At 49.1% G+C, this 14,942-nt stretch overlaps 1 protein-coding gene across 5 annotated transcripts in view; it reads left to right on the top strand.

Moving 5' to 3' along the window:
- The window catches only part of Ttll11 (tubulin tyrosine ligase like 11), a 244,964-nt gene that overhangs the window by 159,699 nt on the left and 70,323 nt on the right, over positions 1-14,942 (top strand). For 4 of the 5 annotated variants that reach the window (XR_005873187.1, XM_040735695.1, XM_040735697.1 and 1 more), the window contains one exon: positions 11,562-11,660. The exons of the other annotated variant lie outside the window; for it this stretch is intronic. Coding sequence is in view for 3 of the 4 variants with exons in the window: in XM_040735695.1 (XP_040591629.1) it covers positions 11,562-11,660 (99 nt within the window). In the remaining variant the exon portion in view is untranslated. The remainder of the gene's footprint in view (positions 1-11,561; positions 11,661-14,942) is intronic. 5 annotated transcript variants of the gene reach the window in all.

The following is a 14,942-nucleotide window of genomic DNA, read 5'->3' as shown; positions in this document are numbered from 1 at the left end:
TGAATGAATGAATGAATGAATGAATGAATGGACTAACTTATGAATTGAATCATGTTGTCCCACCTGAAAATTCAGGTTCAAATTCTAACTTCAAGCAACTTAGACTGTGGTCTTATTTGCAGATAAAATCTTTATTGGGGCAATTGAGTTAAAATTAAAGTCATTCAAGTAGACCCGAATCCAACATGACCAATGTCCTTGTAAGGAGAGAAAATGGGCACACAGAGACACATAAAAAGAAGATGACAGGAAGACAAGGAGACACAACAGCCATCTGTAAGCCAAGGTGGCAGGTACACAATACAGCTCTAGAAAATGGGCAGCATGGCTGCCTTTTGGTCACAATAAACATTTTTTACTAGTTGAGGAAACTGACTGGATGGAGAAACAAATGAAAAGATAAGAAGAGAAAACCAGCGGATCCTTGGTGGCGCACGCCTTTAATCCCAGCACTCAGGAGGCAGAGGCAGGCGGATCTCTGTGAGTCTGAGGCCAGCCTGGTCTACAAAGTGAGTTCCTGCACAGCCAGGCCTGCAAGGAGGAACCCTGTCTCAAAAAAACAAACAAACAAACAAACAAACAAACCCACACAAGAAGGAGGAGGAGGAGAAAGTCACCACAGAAGGGGACGGTAACATTATTAACTTCAACACTTAATGAATCTCCAGTGATGTCAGGATGGGAGAGGGACCCTTCCCGTTGCTCATGCAATGCCAGCATGTGGTGGGTCTTTTAGAAGAACAACTTATTCTGCCTGGTAAGTCAGGCCCATCATATTCTAGTCTGGATTGAAAGACTGAATGAGACCTGAGAAGACACCATGCTGAGACCCCTGCTCTCTGAAGCGCTGTTCTCTGCCCCCACACATCCTGAGAGAGCCCAAGAGGGGCTGGTACATGCTGTAGTCCCGTGTTCTGCTTCTCAGTGCTGTTTCTTAGAGAATTTCTTCCATCGTGTGTGTGAGTGTGTGCATGTATGTGTGTGCGTGCGCATGTGTGTGAATGTGTGTGTGTATGTGTAAGTGTGCGCGCGTGTGTGTATGTGAGTATTGTGTATGTGTGTATGTGTGCTCTTGTGTGTGCGCGCATATGTGCTTGAGTGTGTGTGTGAGTGTGTGTGCACACGTGCGCATCTTTTACACATCCACTGGTGCCGTATGTGTGCATCTCCACGTTATCCGCTGAAGCAGGATCTCTCAGGCACACCCAGTGCTCACCGTTATGGCTAGTCTTGCTAGCCAGCTTACTGAATAGACCCGCTGTCTTCCTCGTCAAGCCTGGGATTTCAGACTGGCTGCTGCACACCCAGCTGGTATTTATGTGGGCAAGCCCTTGATCACTGAGTCAGCTTTGTCCTGGCCTTAGCTATCTCCCCAATTGTGTGTAGCACACTTTAGAGTATTTGCTCAGTTAGAAGGCATAAGACACCACATGTGTGAGAGTCCCCAGGGAAATCTGCAGTAAGATTTAGTAGATTTCAAATGTCTAGACCACTTATCTTCAGAAGGTTACTACCAAATGGAAACAAGTGTATGGATGATGTCAAGATGGCAGACACCAGGAGACTGGTAACTGCCTGAAAAAAAATTAAAAAGCAGCTTGCATGGCTTCTAGGTAGTGGAAGGAGGATGGTGAGGATGGTGGCCTCTGATTGGTGGGAAAACAGCTCCTTCACCCTATTTCCTGTGTGTTCGCTTGTTCATATCCCCCTAGTCTGTAGATAATCACTCAAGAGTCTATGTTTTGTTGTGGTGTTCTGAATCCTAGGAAGGTAGGAATCCTACCACCTATCACCACCCCTGAGCCCAGGAGACATTGCAGAAGGATCTCTAGCGTAAAGGACGTGTGGACAGGTTAAAGGGCAATGTGTGGGAATTAGTCCTTCCACCACACAGGGTTTGAGGATCGAAGTCAGGCCATTGGTCCTGGAGGCAAGCCCCTTTCCCCGCTGACTCATCCCACCAGCCAAGCGCCGACACTGCAGATGTTTTCCTCTCTCACCGATGCTCTGTGTGCAGCCCCCGGGCTGCTGTAGGATCTCCTCCCCCTTTCCAGCACACTAGCCCCCAAAGCACCCGCTTCAGGCTCACACTGTCAAGCTGGCAAGCATTTCCCACATGCCTATGACTGCCAAGCAGGCACTGATGGTTGTGCTATGCAGAAGAAACCTTAGAACTGCACCTTCTAGACTCCCATCCTGCAGAGACACTTGAACAAAGAATTGAAATTTGACAAAGAGCAAAGGAAGGACTAAATGAAGTCCTGGAAATGAGCTAAGGGATGGAGAGTGATTAATTCTGCCTGCAAAGATTGGGGCAGGATCGCAGAGAATATAGATATTTTTAAATGTATTGCAAAAGTGGAATTCTGAGCAGCTGATGTCCCAGGTTCATGTCCTACACAAGACACTCAGAAACAGAGCCCCCATCTCCACATCTGACTGCTCCGGCAGCTGGCTCACCTTCAAGTTCACAGCTTGGAGAAGAGTCTTAAAAATAATTGGAGATACAAATCTCAGTGACTATTTCTTATTATTAGGAAGTAATTGGGGTCATTTGAAAATATTGCTTAATCTCATGCCTTTCAGTTTCACGTGCTTCTGTATGACATACGCCTAACCCGTAATGTTGGAATTAATAACAGAACGTGCCACCCTGTTTCATTGTGGTCCCAGTCATCAGCTTCATGGCAAACAAAGGGTTACAGGTGGGAGTTACAGCAATGTACAAGGTCTTGGATAAAGCCAGATTATATTTCAAGGGTCTTAAAAACCTGGTGACTTAGAAATTTCTCTTCTGGGGGTTTGTTCTAAAGATAGAGTTCAGAAGTAAGAAGACAATAGTTTGGTAACTAAGTTTGTCTCAGTAGGAAAAGTTGGGAGCAATCTTAATACCTAACAGCCTGAGGGCTACTGTCCCTGAGGAGGCAGCTCAAGTGCTCGCAGTAACACGATAAACGTGAGGCAAGCTGCAAGCTGGTGTGTGTATAGACGGCGATTTTACTGTTCCAGGATAGAGTCACAGGAAAAGACTAGAAGAGATATGGTATTAAAAACAGAGATAGAGCCGGGTGTTGGTGGTGCACGCCTTTAATCCCAGCACTCTGGAAGCAGAGGCAGGTGGATCTCATCTGAGTCCAGATACATCTGAGTCCAGAGCTATGGACCCAGCACAGAAAGTCAGGCCTTGGCTGATGCTGGTAGCCAGGTACCGGTGGCCTCAGGTTGGTCACACTCGAATAGTATAAAGCTATGGTGGCTTGAACCTGCCACCTGCATGGAAGAGAAGCAAGGATCTGGCAGGGCCCAGGCAGACGGGTGGAGATTTCAGTTAGGGGCTCCTTCTCTTGGGAAACAGCTCCAAACAGACATGGAGGACGAAGGCTGGTGGGACGGCGCCCCTGTGAGCATATGGTTGGCAGGAACGTGCATTGGCAGCTGCAGTTGGGGTTCTGTTGGGTGCCAGGGTTCCAGGCTGAAGGCAGGATAGCAGCAGTTCTAAGGAAGCCGAAGGTCTATCTGCTGGGCTAGCAGCAGCTCTGGGCTTGGATGGGACCGAGTGGACTGGTAGAGTCTGCAGGCCTCTTCGGGACCCAGACTGCAAGGAGTGGCTGATGTAACATTAGATGGACAGTGTCCTAAATACAAGGCAATGTGCAAAAGCCACCCAAGCAGCTGTGAATGTCCACTGGGCGGTCGTTGGTGTGGCAGTACTGTCCGCTGTCAGAATTTTCTCTAAGATTGGACGCTGTTTCCTGGAAGGAAAGCAGCTCCTGGTCAGACTCCATCCGAATGTGAGGCAGAGTCACTGTTTGTCCTACCCGAGCCAGCTGGGAAGCCTGCAAACCCCAAGCTGCAGAATGACAGACTAGATGTCATCCCGGTCAAAGCGCAGAGGGAAAGAGACAGCCCTGGAGTTTCTCTGGATGCGTGAAGTTTACCTGATCCTCTCCACCTCACCAGCAAATCTGCTCTTCATGATGGATTTATGAAATCTAACACAGCGTGTCCAGACAGCACCGGAACTGCCCACGCCAGCCACTGTTCGTGCCTAGACGGTGGGAATATGTGTGTGTTTGTGCTGCGACCACTGTAAAGCAGTTCCTGAAAAGATGTACACATTTGTATGTGTAAAGGCAGCATGCTTTTCATCTCCACAGGCAGGGTCCGGTGGTCAGACATAGGTCCGCAGGTGTGCTAGGCAGCTCTCTGTCACTGAGCTGGAGCCCGTCCCTTTAAAACAGTGGTTCTCAACCTTCCTAATACTGTGACCCTCTAATACAGCTCCTCATGTGGTGACCCCTGGCCCATAAAATTGTTCTCATTGCTACTTCATAGCTGTAATCTTGCTACTGTTATGAATTGTAATATAAATATTTTGGGACATAGAGGTTTTGAAAAGAGGTTGCAACCCACAGGTTGAAAAACATGGCTTTCAAAGCATATTTTGAAATAGTTGAGTTACACCACCTGGAGTTACACTCACTCTGTAGCCAAAGCGAGCCTTGACTCTTCAATCCTCCTGCCTCAATTATACAAGTCTCTGGGATCACATATCAGCTCTGCTGTGATATATATATTTATATTTATCCATAGTCTCAGACAAATCTCACAATGACCCTGCAAGAGAGAAATTATCCCTGGCTTAAGGATAAGAAAGCAAAGTATCAGAAATATTAAGTGACTTACACATAGTCACACAGCATCTAAGTGGCAGTGTTAGGATCTGAACTGTTTTGGTTCCAAGTGAATAGTTTTCTTTTCCCTTGAAGTACATAATTCTTTTTTAAAAATTTTTATTTATTCTTTCAGAGTTTCATGTATGTGTATAACTGGGTTTTATATATATTTGCATGTATAAATTCTTTAATCAGATCTCTTCCACTAGTTTTCTCTTGTCTCCTGTCCCACCAAATCCCTTCTTCCTGCCTTTTGCTTTCATGATTTTGTGTGCACATCTGCCTGTGTGCCCCTGGGTTTAATTGGGGCTGCCTACACGCGCGTGGGTGGGGTATTTGCCTGAATGGGGGCAGTGCGCCGGTGGGCTTACCTCTGCGGCTTCCACCTGCTGCCTCCACGGCTTCCACAACCTTTAGTTCCCCTTTCATGGTAGAGTGGTGACGGTCCCGGGCTTGCGCAAGCGGGTGCTGTTCCTAGTGGCGTCTCCAAACTCTGATGTAAATGGCAGGTCTCTGCACTCCAGCTGCGGGGCTGTGAAGATTTAGCATCTCCACATCCTCATGGGGCACCTCCATCATCTAAACTCCTAGAGGAAAGCAGTGGCGTGGAAGGAGCGAGACTTGGGTTCTGTGCTCGCCTACCTGCTCAGCACACGGTGCTGGCTGAGTGGTTTCAAGTTGGCTGGTGTGGAGCATGCGTTTGACCATGTCTGAGCTTCTGGTGAGGGTGCTGGGGCTTCAACAGCGCTGACGTGACACAGAACCCACAGGCATTCCTCATGACCCCTTTGATGTGGATAAGAATATGTTCTCTGCTCTTCAGAGTTGCAGAGGCTCCAGGCCCACCCACATGGGTGGCGCATTACAGACAATGAGGTTCAAAGGGAATGGCTGCCAAGGCCGGGACCCCACCGCTGGCCTGGCCTGGCCATAAGTCTACTCTCAGCCTGTGCCAGAGAAGAAGCACGTGAACCTAGCGGAAAAGGACCGATGACTTCCTCAGGGTCCAAAGAGAGGAGCAGGAAAGGACAGTGAGGCAAACCTGTCAGCATCTCAGTGCTGACCACTGCAAATAGCTCTTTAGGAACTCCAGGCTGGGCTGGGCATGGTGGCGCATGCCTTTAATCCCAGCACTCGGGAGGCAGAGGCAGACGGATATCTGTGAGTTGAAAGACAGCCTGTCTACAGAGTGAGTTTCAGGACAGCCAGAGCTATGCAGGAAGACCCTGTATCAAAAAGTTAATTAGTTAATAGTTAATTAAAAGAGAAAGAGAGAGAGAGAGAGAGAGAGAGAGAGAGAGAGAGAGAGAGAGAGAGAGAGAGAGAGAGAGAACAAAGAAAAGAAAGCCCAGACTATCCAGCTCAGGCATAAACAGCACATGATAAAAGACACCCTGACCCTAGAGAGGGGGTGTGGAGACTCAGAACCGACTGTGAGAAACATCTTTTGTTCCAAGGCTGCTAACTACAGCCATTTTGCTGAAGCTTAACCAGGAGCACATAGCACAGAACGATGAGAGAAATAAAGACCCATCCTATTGCTGTAGTAGATGCTCACAGAATTAACTTACAAAGAGATGAATGAATGACACTGATTTTGGCCTTGGGATCTTGAGTCCATGACTGATGAGGGGGTATATGGTGGAGGGAGGCACAGTGAGTGAGACCACTTAGTCAAAGAGAAAGGCCAGGACCCCAGCGTTTTTCTGGGGACTGTCACATGGCCTCAAGACTTCCCACTAAAGCCCGCCCTGTAAAAGCTCCGCCTGCTCCCAACAGCACCAGCCTGGCCACTGGGCCTTTATCACACGGGCCTTTGGGTACTCCCCGGGGTCCATAGGAGCAGGGTCCAGGCAGTTACTGCAGCTCCAGTGCGGGAAAAGCCTCCCAAACCACATCTATTCAGAAAGGCAGTCACTGCACCAAGGTTGAAAACTAGTTACTTCTTGGTGGTAGAATGAGAAATATATGTTTTGCATGCTATCTGTCTATAATTTAATTTTCCCTTCAGAGACTGTTTCTATACAGAGTAAAAATCAACAAGCATAACATTTTGTTGAATCACACACTAGGTCTTGTGTTTCTGAGAACATAACCAACTAGACATTTGATGGAATTCTCCTGGTGTGTGCCAGATAATGTTTAAAATGGTTTCTTAAAGGTGAGCTGGCAGCAAGTAAGAGAGCGTCAGAACACGCAGGCAGCGTCCCAGGTGTGGAGACTGGGATTCCACTGTGGGCACAGCTCTGGAGCTTGGGCCTGATGTTTGCAGAACCCAGTGGAGGAGTTAGACCAGAGACACCCACGTGGAGCTACGCCCCATGGTGGGCAATGGGTGAACACTTCTCTGGCATGTTCTGGTCCTGGGACAAGGAGTGGTGACCACATCCTTAAGACTCCATAAACTCCCCTTCATGAGAACTTGGGATTGGAATTTACATTATCTGTATGGCTTGAAAAGCAGGACGTTCACGGTCGAAGCTGCTGTTTTCCGGGAATGTGACTAATGAAACTGACTTTACATCTGGAACTCAAGCAATCTAAAACAGTGAAGACCCAAGGAGGTAGGTTCAAGATGGAAAAGAAAGGGTCATTTTATACCTCAGGAAAACAGGCCAAATGGAGAAGAATAAAGGGAAAATGACAAAGTTGAAAAGTAGCCACTCAGTGGCTATGAATATTTAAATTATTGCATATATACCATAGAATAAATACGCTTAATATCTTTAAAGAAAATTTTAAAAACAGGTCGGCAAGTTTGTAAAACAAAAACAGACAAGTCCTATTTTATAAAAAGAAATCAGATCTTTAAAAATAAAAGCTAGTGTGATTAAAACAGAAATTCAGGGAACAGACAAATTAGCCTGTTAGACCAAGTGAGGAGAAATGAACAGACTAAAGGACATGTTGAAGAGGTTGCTAAGAAGTCACTGAGTGGGAAATCAGCACCTTCAGCAAGAGCTCGGAAAGAGGCTGAGAATTTTCCAATGAGACTGAAAAATAAATGCCAAAATGATCAGAAAGCCCACCGAAATCCCAAGGAATATAAATTAAAGGACTTGGTATGGTGAGTGACTCAGCCTGCTTGCTGAGGCAGGAGGATTTCTGTGACTTGGGGGCCGGCAGGAATAGCTATTAGAATATGGGAGGTGCTGTCTGTCTGTGGGAGGTGCTGTCTGTCTGTGCTGACAAGATCTTAATAAGCACAGCCTGTTCTGGATTCGACTCGCATGCTAAGTGCACAGATGTGGGGCCTCTTCAAACACCCAGTGGCTTTTCTTTCTCACCCCATACGGTGGGGAAATATTGTCTCCCTCAACAGGTTGTCTATGGAACAAAACAAGATCCAATATAAAGCTGAGGTGATGATTCAAATCCCCATTTCTTTGTTCATTCACCCAAGAGATGCTGGGTATCTGGGGTACACCTTACCCAAAAACAAAATACAAAACCTCAAATCGCTTGTAATTATAGTGGTGGTGTCTACAGAGAGGGAGAAAACAGGAAACTAATAAAAACATAGAGCAAGTTAGGAGAGCATGGTTTGTGTCAGGGGTCATGTGGCAAAGCCTCCTCAAAAAGGGACAATGACTAAAGAAGCCAGACTAGGGAGGACAGAGACTGGGGAGGCCGAGACTGGGGAGGCCGGAGACTGGGGAGGCCGGAGACTGGGGAGGACGGAGACTGGGGAGGACGGAGACTGGGAAGGACGGAGACTGGGGAGGACAGACTGGGGAGGGCGGAGACTGGGGAGGACAGGCTGGGGAGGGCGGAGACTGGGAAGGACAGACTGGGGAGGACGGAGACTGGGGAGGCCGGAGACTGGGGAGGCCGGAGACTGGGGAGGACAGGCTGGGGAGGACAGACTGGGGAGGACGGAGACTGGGGAGGCCGGAGACTGGGGAGGCCGGAGACTGGGGAGGACAGACTGGGGAGGGCGGAGACTGGGGAGGACAGGCTGGGGAGGACGGAGACTGGGGAGGACGGAGACTGGGGAGGACAGGCTGGGGAAGACTGACTGGCAGAGAACACAATAGGCAAGCTCAGAGGCACAGGGATTGTGCCAGGCAAGTCCAAGACGGCTGTCAGAAACGAGCAAAGGGACCAGAGAGAAACGGGTGGTGTGGTGGCAGCAGCCCCTTCTGAACTCAGCACATCACCTGGGAGAGGGACTGTGGCACCGTGAAGTCACAGAGTCCCTGAGAGTAGCAGGGACAGGGCAGGGGGCCATCGGGCAGAAGGAGCCCACAGGAAGACAAACACCAGGCATGTGAGTCCTTCCAGCCCAGCAGCTTGCTGGACACCACCGTGTCCCCAGCTCCCCAGTGACATATCCCTGTCCCATGGAGGGCCACATCCAGCACTTGAGTCGGGATTGCGTGGCAGGATGGTTAGGGCCACGGGGCTCGAGTCCCCGTGTTGCACCCACGTTTGCCCTCAGGCCCAGCCCATCCCAGTTTGCCCTCCATGCTCTTTAGACTTTGTCAAGTTGACTTGAAGTAGAGTTCTCTGGGAGTCCAGCCTCAACTGAGGAACAACCCTCATCCGCTTGGCCTGTAAGCGAGCCTGCAGGGGCGTTTCATTGATTGGTGATTGATGGGGAAGGGCCCAGCCTGTTGTGGGTGAGGCCACCCTTAGGCAGGTGGCCTTGGACTGTATAAGGAAGCAGGCTGAGTCAGCCTTGGAAAGCAAACCAGTAAGCAGCACCGCTCCAAGCTCTCCTCTCCAGTTCCTGCCTGGCTTCTCTCAATGATGGACTGTAACCTGTAACTCAGATAGACCCTTTCCTCCAGCAAGTTGCCTTTGGTCAGTGTTTTATCACAATGACAGCAAACTTAGACACTGCTCACAGCCCGCCTCAGCCACCTTTGGGTATCACCAGGGCGCCCCTGTGTCTCAGACCTCACACGGCTCCTGTCCTCTTCCCCATTCCAGCTTCTCTCTTTCTCTGCCGCCCTCTCTGCCTCCCCAGGTCCCCAAGCTCCCGTCCCTCAGGATGGTGAGGGGGTGTTAATGGAGCATGTACAGCAGGAAGGAGGGGAAAGGGGGCTGCTGAGAAGCAGAGACAGAGAAGCTCACTTGGGTTTATCGCAGAGGCAGGAGTCCCAAGGTGAGGCTGGACCCCTGGAGAGGCGAAAGAAAGGAGGGCCTGCAGTTTGGGCCTGGGGGAGAGGGCAGAGTAGGGGAGACTGCACACTGGCTTGAAGTCCAGCCCAGTGAGATGCTGAGCCTCCCGGGGCTTGTGTCTTGCCTCATGGGACCGGTGTGAGGCTGAAAGTGAAGAGGAAACCCAGGGAAAGCTCCCCTAAGCGCACAGTGGGCGAGCAGTGGCCAGGCATTCCTGGACTCTCAAGGGAGCCCTGGCCGCGCCCCTCCATGTCCATGCAGCATTCCTCGGTATCCAGGCTCTTCTGGGTTGCCCGACCACACTCAGTTAATACAGCCTGAATCATAGCTGCTGGTGGGCACTGGGATGGCATTTCTTCAAAAGCTCCTTTCCTAAGGGGTGGAAGGAAGGGCCCTACACCCCGGTCATTTGTGACCCACAGCTTCTGAGCCTCTGCCCATGTTGTCCCTTCGGCTTGGGGCGCACTACACGTGGCACCCTGTGGGGTGTGGGACGAGGGCTCCTGGACAGGGGCTGGATGCTTGTTTGTACTGCAGGGGTCCTGTCAGCCCCAAGCACTCACAGGGACCTGCAGGTCTCCCTCTTTCCATACTGGGGACATGTGTGAGTTGGACCCATTTGGGGCAGTGAGGCAGAGGGACTTGGGAGTGAAAATGAAGAGGAAAACAGTGCAGCAGCCTGGGATTGAGGCTTCCAGGAAAGCATGTTGAGGACAGGACGGGCTGTGGAACCACCCTCAGAGTCAGACGGAAGGTGGTACCCAGGTCCTACAGCACGGGTCTAACCCAGCAATACTCCCTGCATCCGGCATTCTCTGCCTTCCCAGCACCACAGACATCTCTTTCTCTCATAGGTCTCAGGGGCAGAATTCAACAACCCTTGGTTTATCCACTTAGAGGTAACTGAAACTTTCAGACGATGGAACAACATGTTCACACAAACACACACCCATCCACATACAGAAACATGTGCACACACAAGCACATGCACACTCAAATAGACATACAAACATGCACATTTGCAAACATGTTCGCACAAACACCCAGACATTCACATATGTATGTGTTCACAAATACATGTGCCCATAGGCTCGTACACAGACAATCAGTGAGCTTTGGCGGGAAACAAAAGGCATTCCAGCCGTCTTCTTCCCGCAGCCCTTACTGTTAGAAAGAGCCGGAAGCTGTCGAGGGAGCAAAGTGTGCCAAACTTAAAGAGAGAGCTCTGTGTCCTCCTTTGTCTTCATGGTTATATTTCGGTGAGCACAGGACTTCGGTTTGTTTCAAAGCCTTTAGACAGTGGGTTCCTGGTGTTGGTCATCCCAGCCGCCACTTTGGTCTCAGTCATGTGTCCTCACATGAAGAAATCCACAGAACCTGATCTCAGGGGTTTTGTTTGTCTCTGGGTTTAGCGTGTGAGCTTCTGCTTACTTGTTTTTCCTCTGCTCTCTCTCTCACTATGTAACCACTCCTTTGAGACCCCTGTGTTAGGAGTGATACTGTAATGTGCCCAGTGCTTGTCACATAAGCGGTGTCACCTACTTTTCTGTCTGTGCCAACATAAGGACACTGAGTACCTTTGGTTCTATTCAAACATGTGGCAGGAAATGGACTCAGGGTCCCTCCTGCCCCCTCCCGCCCCCTCCCGCCCGAGGCCCGGCCTCCCCCCTCCCCCAGGACCTCTCTGTAGAACTTACTTCAACTGTCTCATGCAAAGCAGCTTGCAAAACAATAGCTCCTTATGCTTTCTGATTTCAGCTTTCCAGATATCTGTATGGACAGAAAACACAGAGTCCCTCCAGTTTCTGACAGAATGTCTTCATCGAAGCTTAAGGGCTCCTCGCTTTCCGTAGCCAGGTACTGAGTAGCTGAGTGACATGGTCTCTTTACCGCCATTGCTTCTCCCAGACAGGGACTGAGACAGCAACAGTCAATGAAAACCATCCCCACACAAGCCTAAGGCGGCAGAACACTACCTGTAATCCTAGCCGTTGGGAGGCTAGCCTGGACTGTGTATCAAAACTACGCCTCCAGACAAATCCCCAGTTCACCCTTGTGGGCAGAGGAGTATGAACGCAGGAGAGGAGGAAAGGATGGGATGCGAGTTCCTGCTCATCCAGTTCCTGCTCAGGGTGCGGCTCTGCGCTTCAACCTCTCCATCAGCTATGTCTGATGTCTGTCTGTCTGTCTGTCTGTCTGTCTCTCCCCTTCCTCCCCATCTCCTCTGTCTCTGTCTCTGTCTCTCTCTCTCTCTCACACACACACACACACTCTCACACACACACACACTCTCACACACACACACACTCTCACACACACACTCTCACACACACACTCTCACACACACACTCTCACACACACACACACTCTCACACACACACACGTGTGAGGAAGGATACAGAAGAAACTCTGGGAAGCAGCAGCATGTTAACAATGCCTCTAATGTTCCGCCGTGAGCCAAACGGTGACTTTTTGCCCCTTTTGTTTCTATTTTTAGGATCTTTTGCCATTTTTTTCCTTGAGCACATACTGACTTTATAATTAGAAAAATAGAAAATAATCCTGAAAGAGTAAAATAGGGGAAAAAATACACATTAAGAAGCAGCCGTAAGTTGGCACTGTGTAAATGGTAGCTATTTTTACTAATTAGTCATTACGCCTAATAATAATAATTAGAGTAATGATTTCCTCTGGGAATGAACTTGTGCATTAGTCGGTTGGAAGCTGTAGATGACTCATGTCTCCCTTGCCAAGAGACAGGGACCAGGGTCCTGTTCCACGCAGGCCTTCCTGACTCTCCTGAAGCCCCCAGCCCCCGACTCAGCTTCAGTCCCGTCCCCTCCCTCCAGCCATTCACAGAAGTCCACAGAGTTCCTATGCCCGCACGGAGGACCCTCACTTCTAGGCAGACAGGGGTCCCTGCTCTGCTGATGGAGGACAGTGAGGCAGGGTAGTTGAGAAGTGGAGAAGATACCCACAGACATGCTAACATCTGAAACACCTGCATGCTGCTGCCTGGAAGCGTGCAGGCTACAAGTGAGTTTCTCTTCCGTGATTCTATTGGCCAGGGTGAGATTTAGACTAAAACTATAGGTTCCTCTAGGGATCCACAGGTTGAACTAGAGAAGAGGTATTCTGCATTAAGGAAAGAGAGAGTGAAGTTCCTGCCAAGTGTGTGATGTGAACAAGTCAGTCAACCTGTCTGAACCTGTGTTTTCAGGTATAAAAACAAGGGATGGGCATGGCTGCCTCCCAAAGTCCTCTGAGGCTCTCAGCTTTATGACGAGATGATTATAAATAGAGTGTGATCTGGGAAGAGAGTGGACTTGGATGTTTTCTGTGCTCCAGGGATGTGCTGCCAAAATGTGACAGATGAGGCAGGAAAGAACAGGAACTCTTTCTGAAGTGACACCCGTGAGCCCAGCCCCCAGAGGGGACAATCGATGGAAACACTGGTGATTTCTAAGGAAAGAAAGCAGGTTCTCCATGCATCCCAAGATCCCCCACCCAACCCTTGGCACAGGGTGCTAACCCGTATCCCACTCACTGTTCTGTTGCTGTGAAGGGACACCATGACCAAGCTAACTTTTTTTGTTGTTACATTTTTTTTATTTTCCAGTTTAAATTTAGATTAGAAACAAGGTTGCTTCACAAGTCAGTTCCAGGTCCCTCTCCCTTTCCCTCCCCTCCTCCCGTGCCCTCCCCCTTACCCCCCCTCCAATATCCCCTCATTTCCCCATGGAGGGTGAGGCCCTCCATGGGGGTGTCCATAGTCTGTCATTTCATATAGGGCAGGGTCTAGACCCTTCCCCAAGAGTCCAGGGTGAGAGTGCACCTCACATTGTTGGATAGGAGCCCAAAGTCCATGTGTATACTTGGGATGAATACTGATCTGTTGCTCAAGGCTCAATAGATTACCTAGGCCTCCTCACTGACACCCAGATTCAGGGGGTCTTGATCAGTCCCATGCTGGATTCCCAGGCATCAGCCTGGGATTCAAGAGTTAACCCTTGTCAGGTCAGCTGTTTCTGGGGGTTAAACCAGCCCAGTCTTAATCCCTTTGGTCATCAGTCCTCCCTATCTGTTACTGGCTTTCTTGAGTTCAGCTCAGTGCTTAGCCGTGGGAGTCTGCCTCTTCTTCCATCAGCCACTAAATGAAGGTTCTGTTTCCTAGACTCAATGGCCATGGGATTGTAGGCTGGCACTCCCCAGATCTATGTCTAAAATCCATATATGAGAGAGTACATGCCATGTTTCTCTTTTTGTGACTGTATTACCTCACTCAGGATGGTTTCTTCTAGTGTCATCCATTTGCCTGCAAATCTCAGGATTCCATTGTTTTTTTTCTGCTGAATAGTACTCCATTGTATAGATGCACCACATTTTTTCTCTATCCACTCTTTGGTTGAGGGGCATCGAGGTTGCTTCCAAGTTCTGGCTACTATAAATAATGCTGCTATGAACATAGTGGAACAGACGTCCTTGTTGTATGAATGTGCATCTTTTGGATATATGCCTAAGAGTGGAGTTGCTGGGTCTTGTGGTAGGTTTATTCCCATTTTTCTGAGGAATCTCCATACTGATTTCCAAAGTGGCTGAACAAGTTGGCACTCCCACCAGCAATGGAGGAGTGTTCCCCTTTCACCACATCCTCTCCAGCATAAATTGTCCTTGGTGTTTTTGATTTTAGCCATTCTGACAGGAGTGAGATGGTATCTCAGAGTTGTTTTGATTTGCATTTCCTGGATGGCTAAGGATGTTGAGCACTTTCTCAAGTGCCTCTCAGCCATTTTAGACTCCTCTATTGAAAATTTTCTATTTAGTTCTGCAACCCAATTTTAATTGGATCCTTTGGTGTTTTGGAGACTTGCTTCTTGAGTTCTTTGTAAATTTTGGAGATCAGCCCTCTGTCAGATGTGGGGTTAGTGAATATTTTTTCCCATTCTGTGGGCTGCCTTTTTGTCTTGCTGACTGTGTCCTTTGCCTTACAGAAGCTTCTCAGTTTCAGGAGGTCCCATTTATTCATTGTTGATCTCACTGTCTGTGCTAGTGGTGTTATGTTCAGGAAGCTGTCTCCTGTACCAATTCATTCAAGGGTACCACCCACTTTCTCTTCTAAGAGATTCAGTGTGGCTGGAT

The sequence above is a fragment of the Mesocricetus auratus genome, unplaced genomic scaffold, assembly GCF_017639785.1.
Source record: "Mesocricetus auratus isolate SY011 unplaced genomic scaffold, BCM_Maur_2.0 Super-Scaffold_100047, whole genome shotgun sequence".
Taxonomy (NCBI): Eukaryota; Metazoa; Chordata; class Mammalia; order Rodentia; family Cricetidae; genus Mesocricetus; species Mesocricetus auratus.
This window is presented reverse-complemented; position numbering and strand designations above follow the sequence as displayed.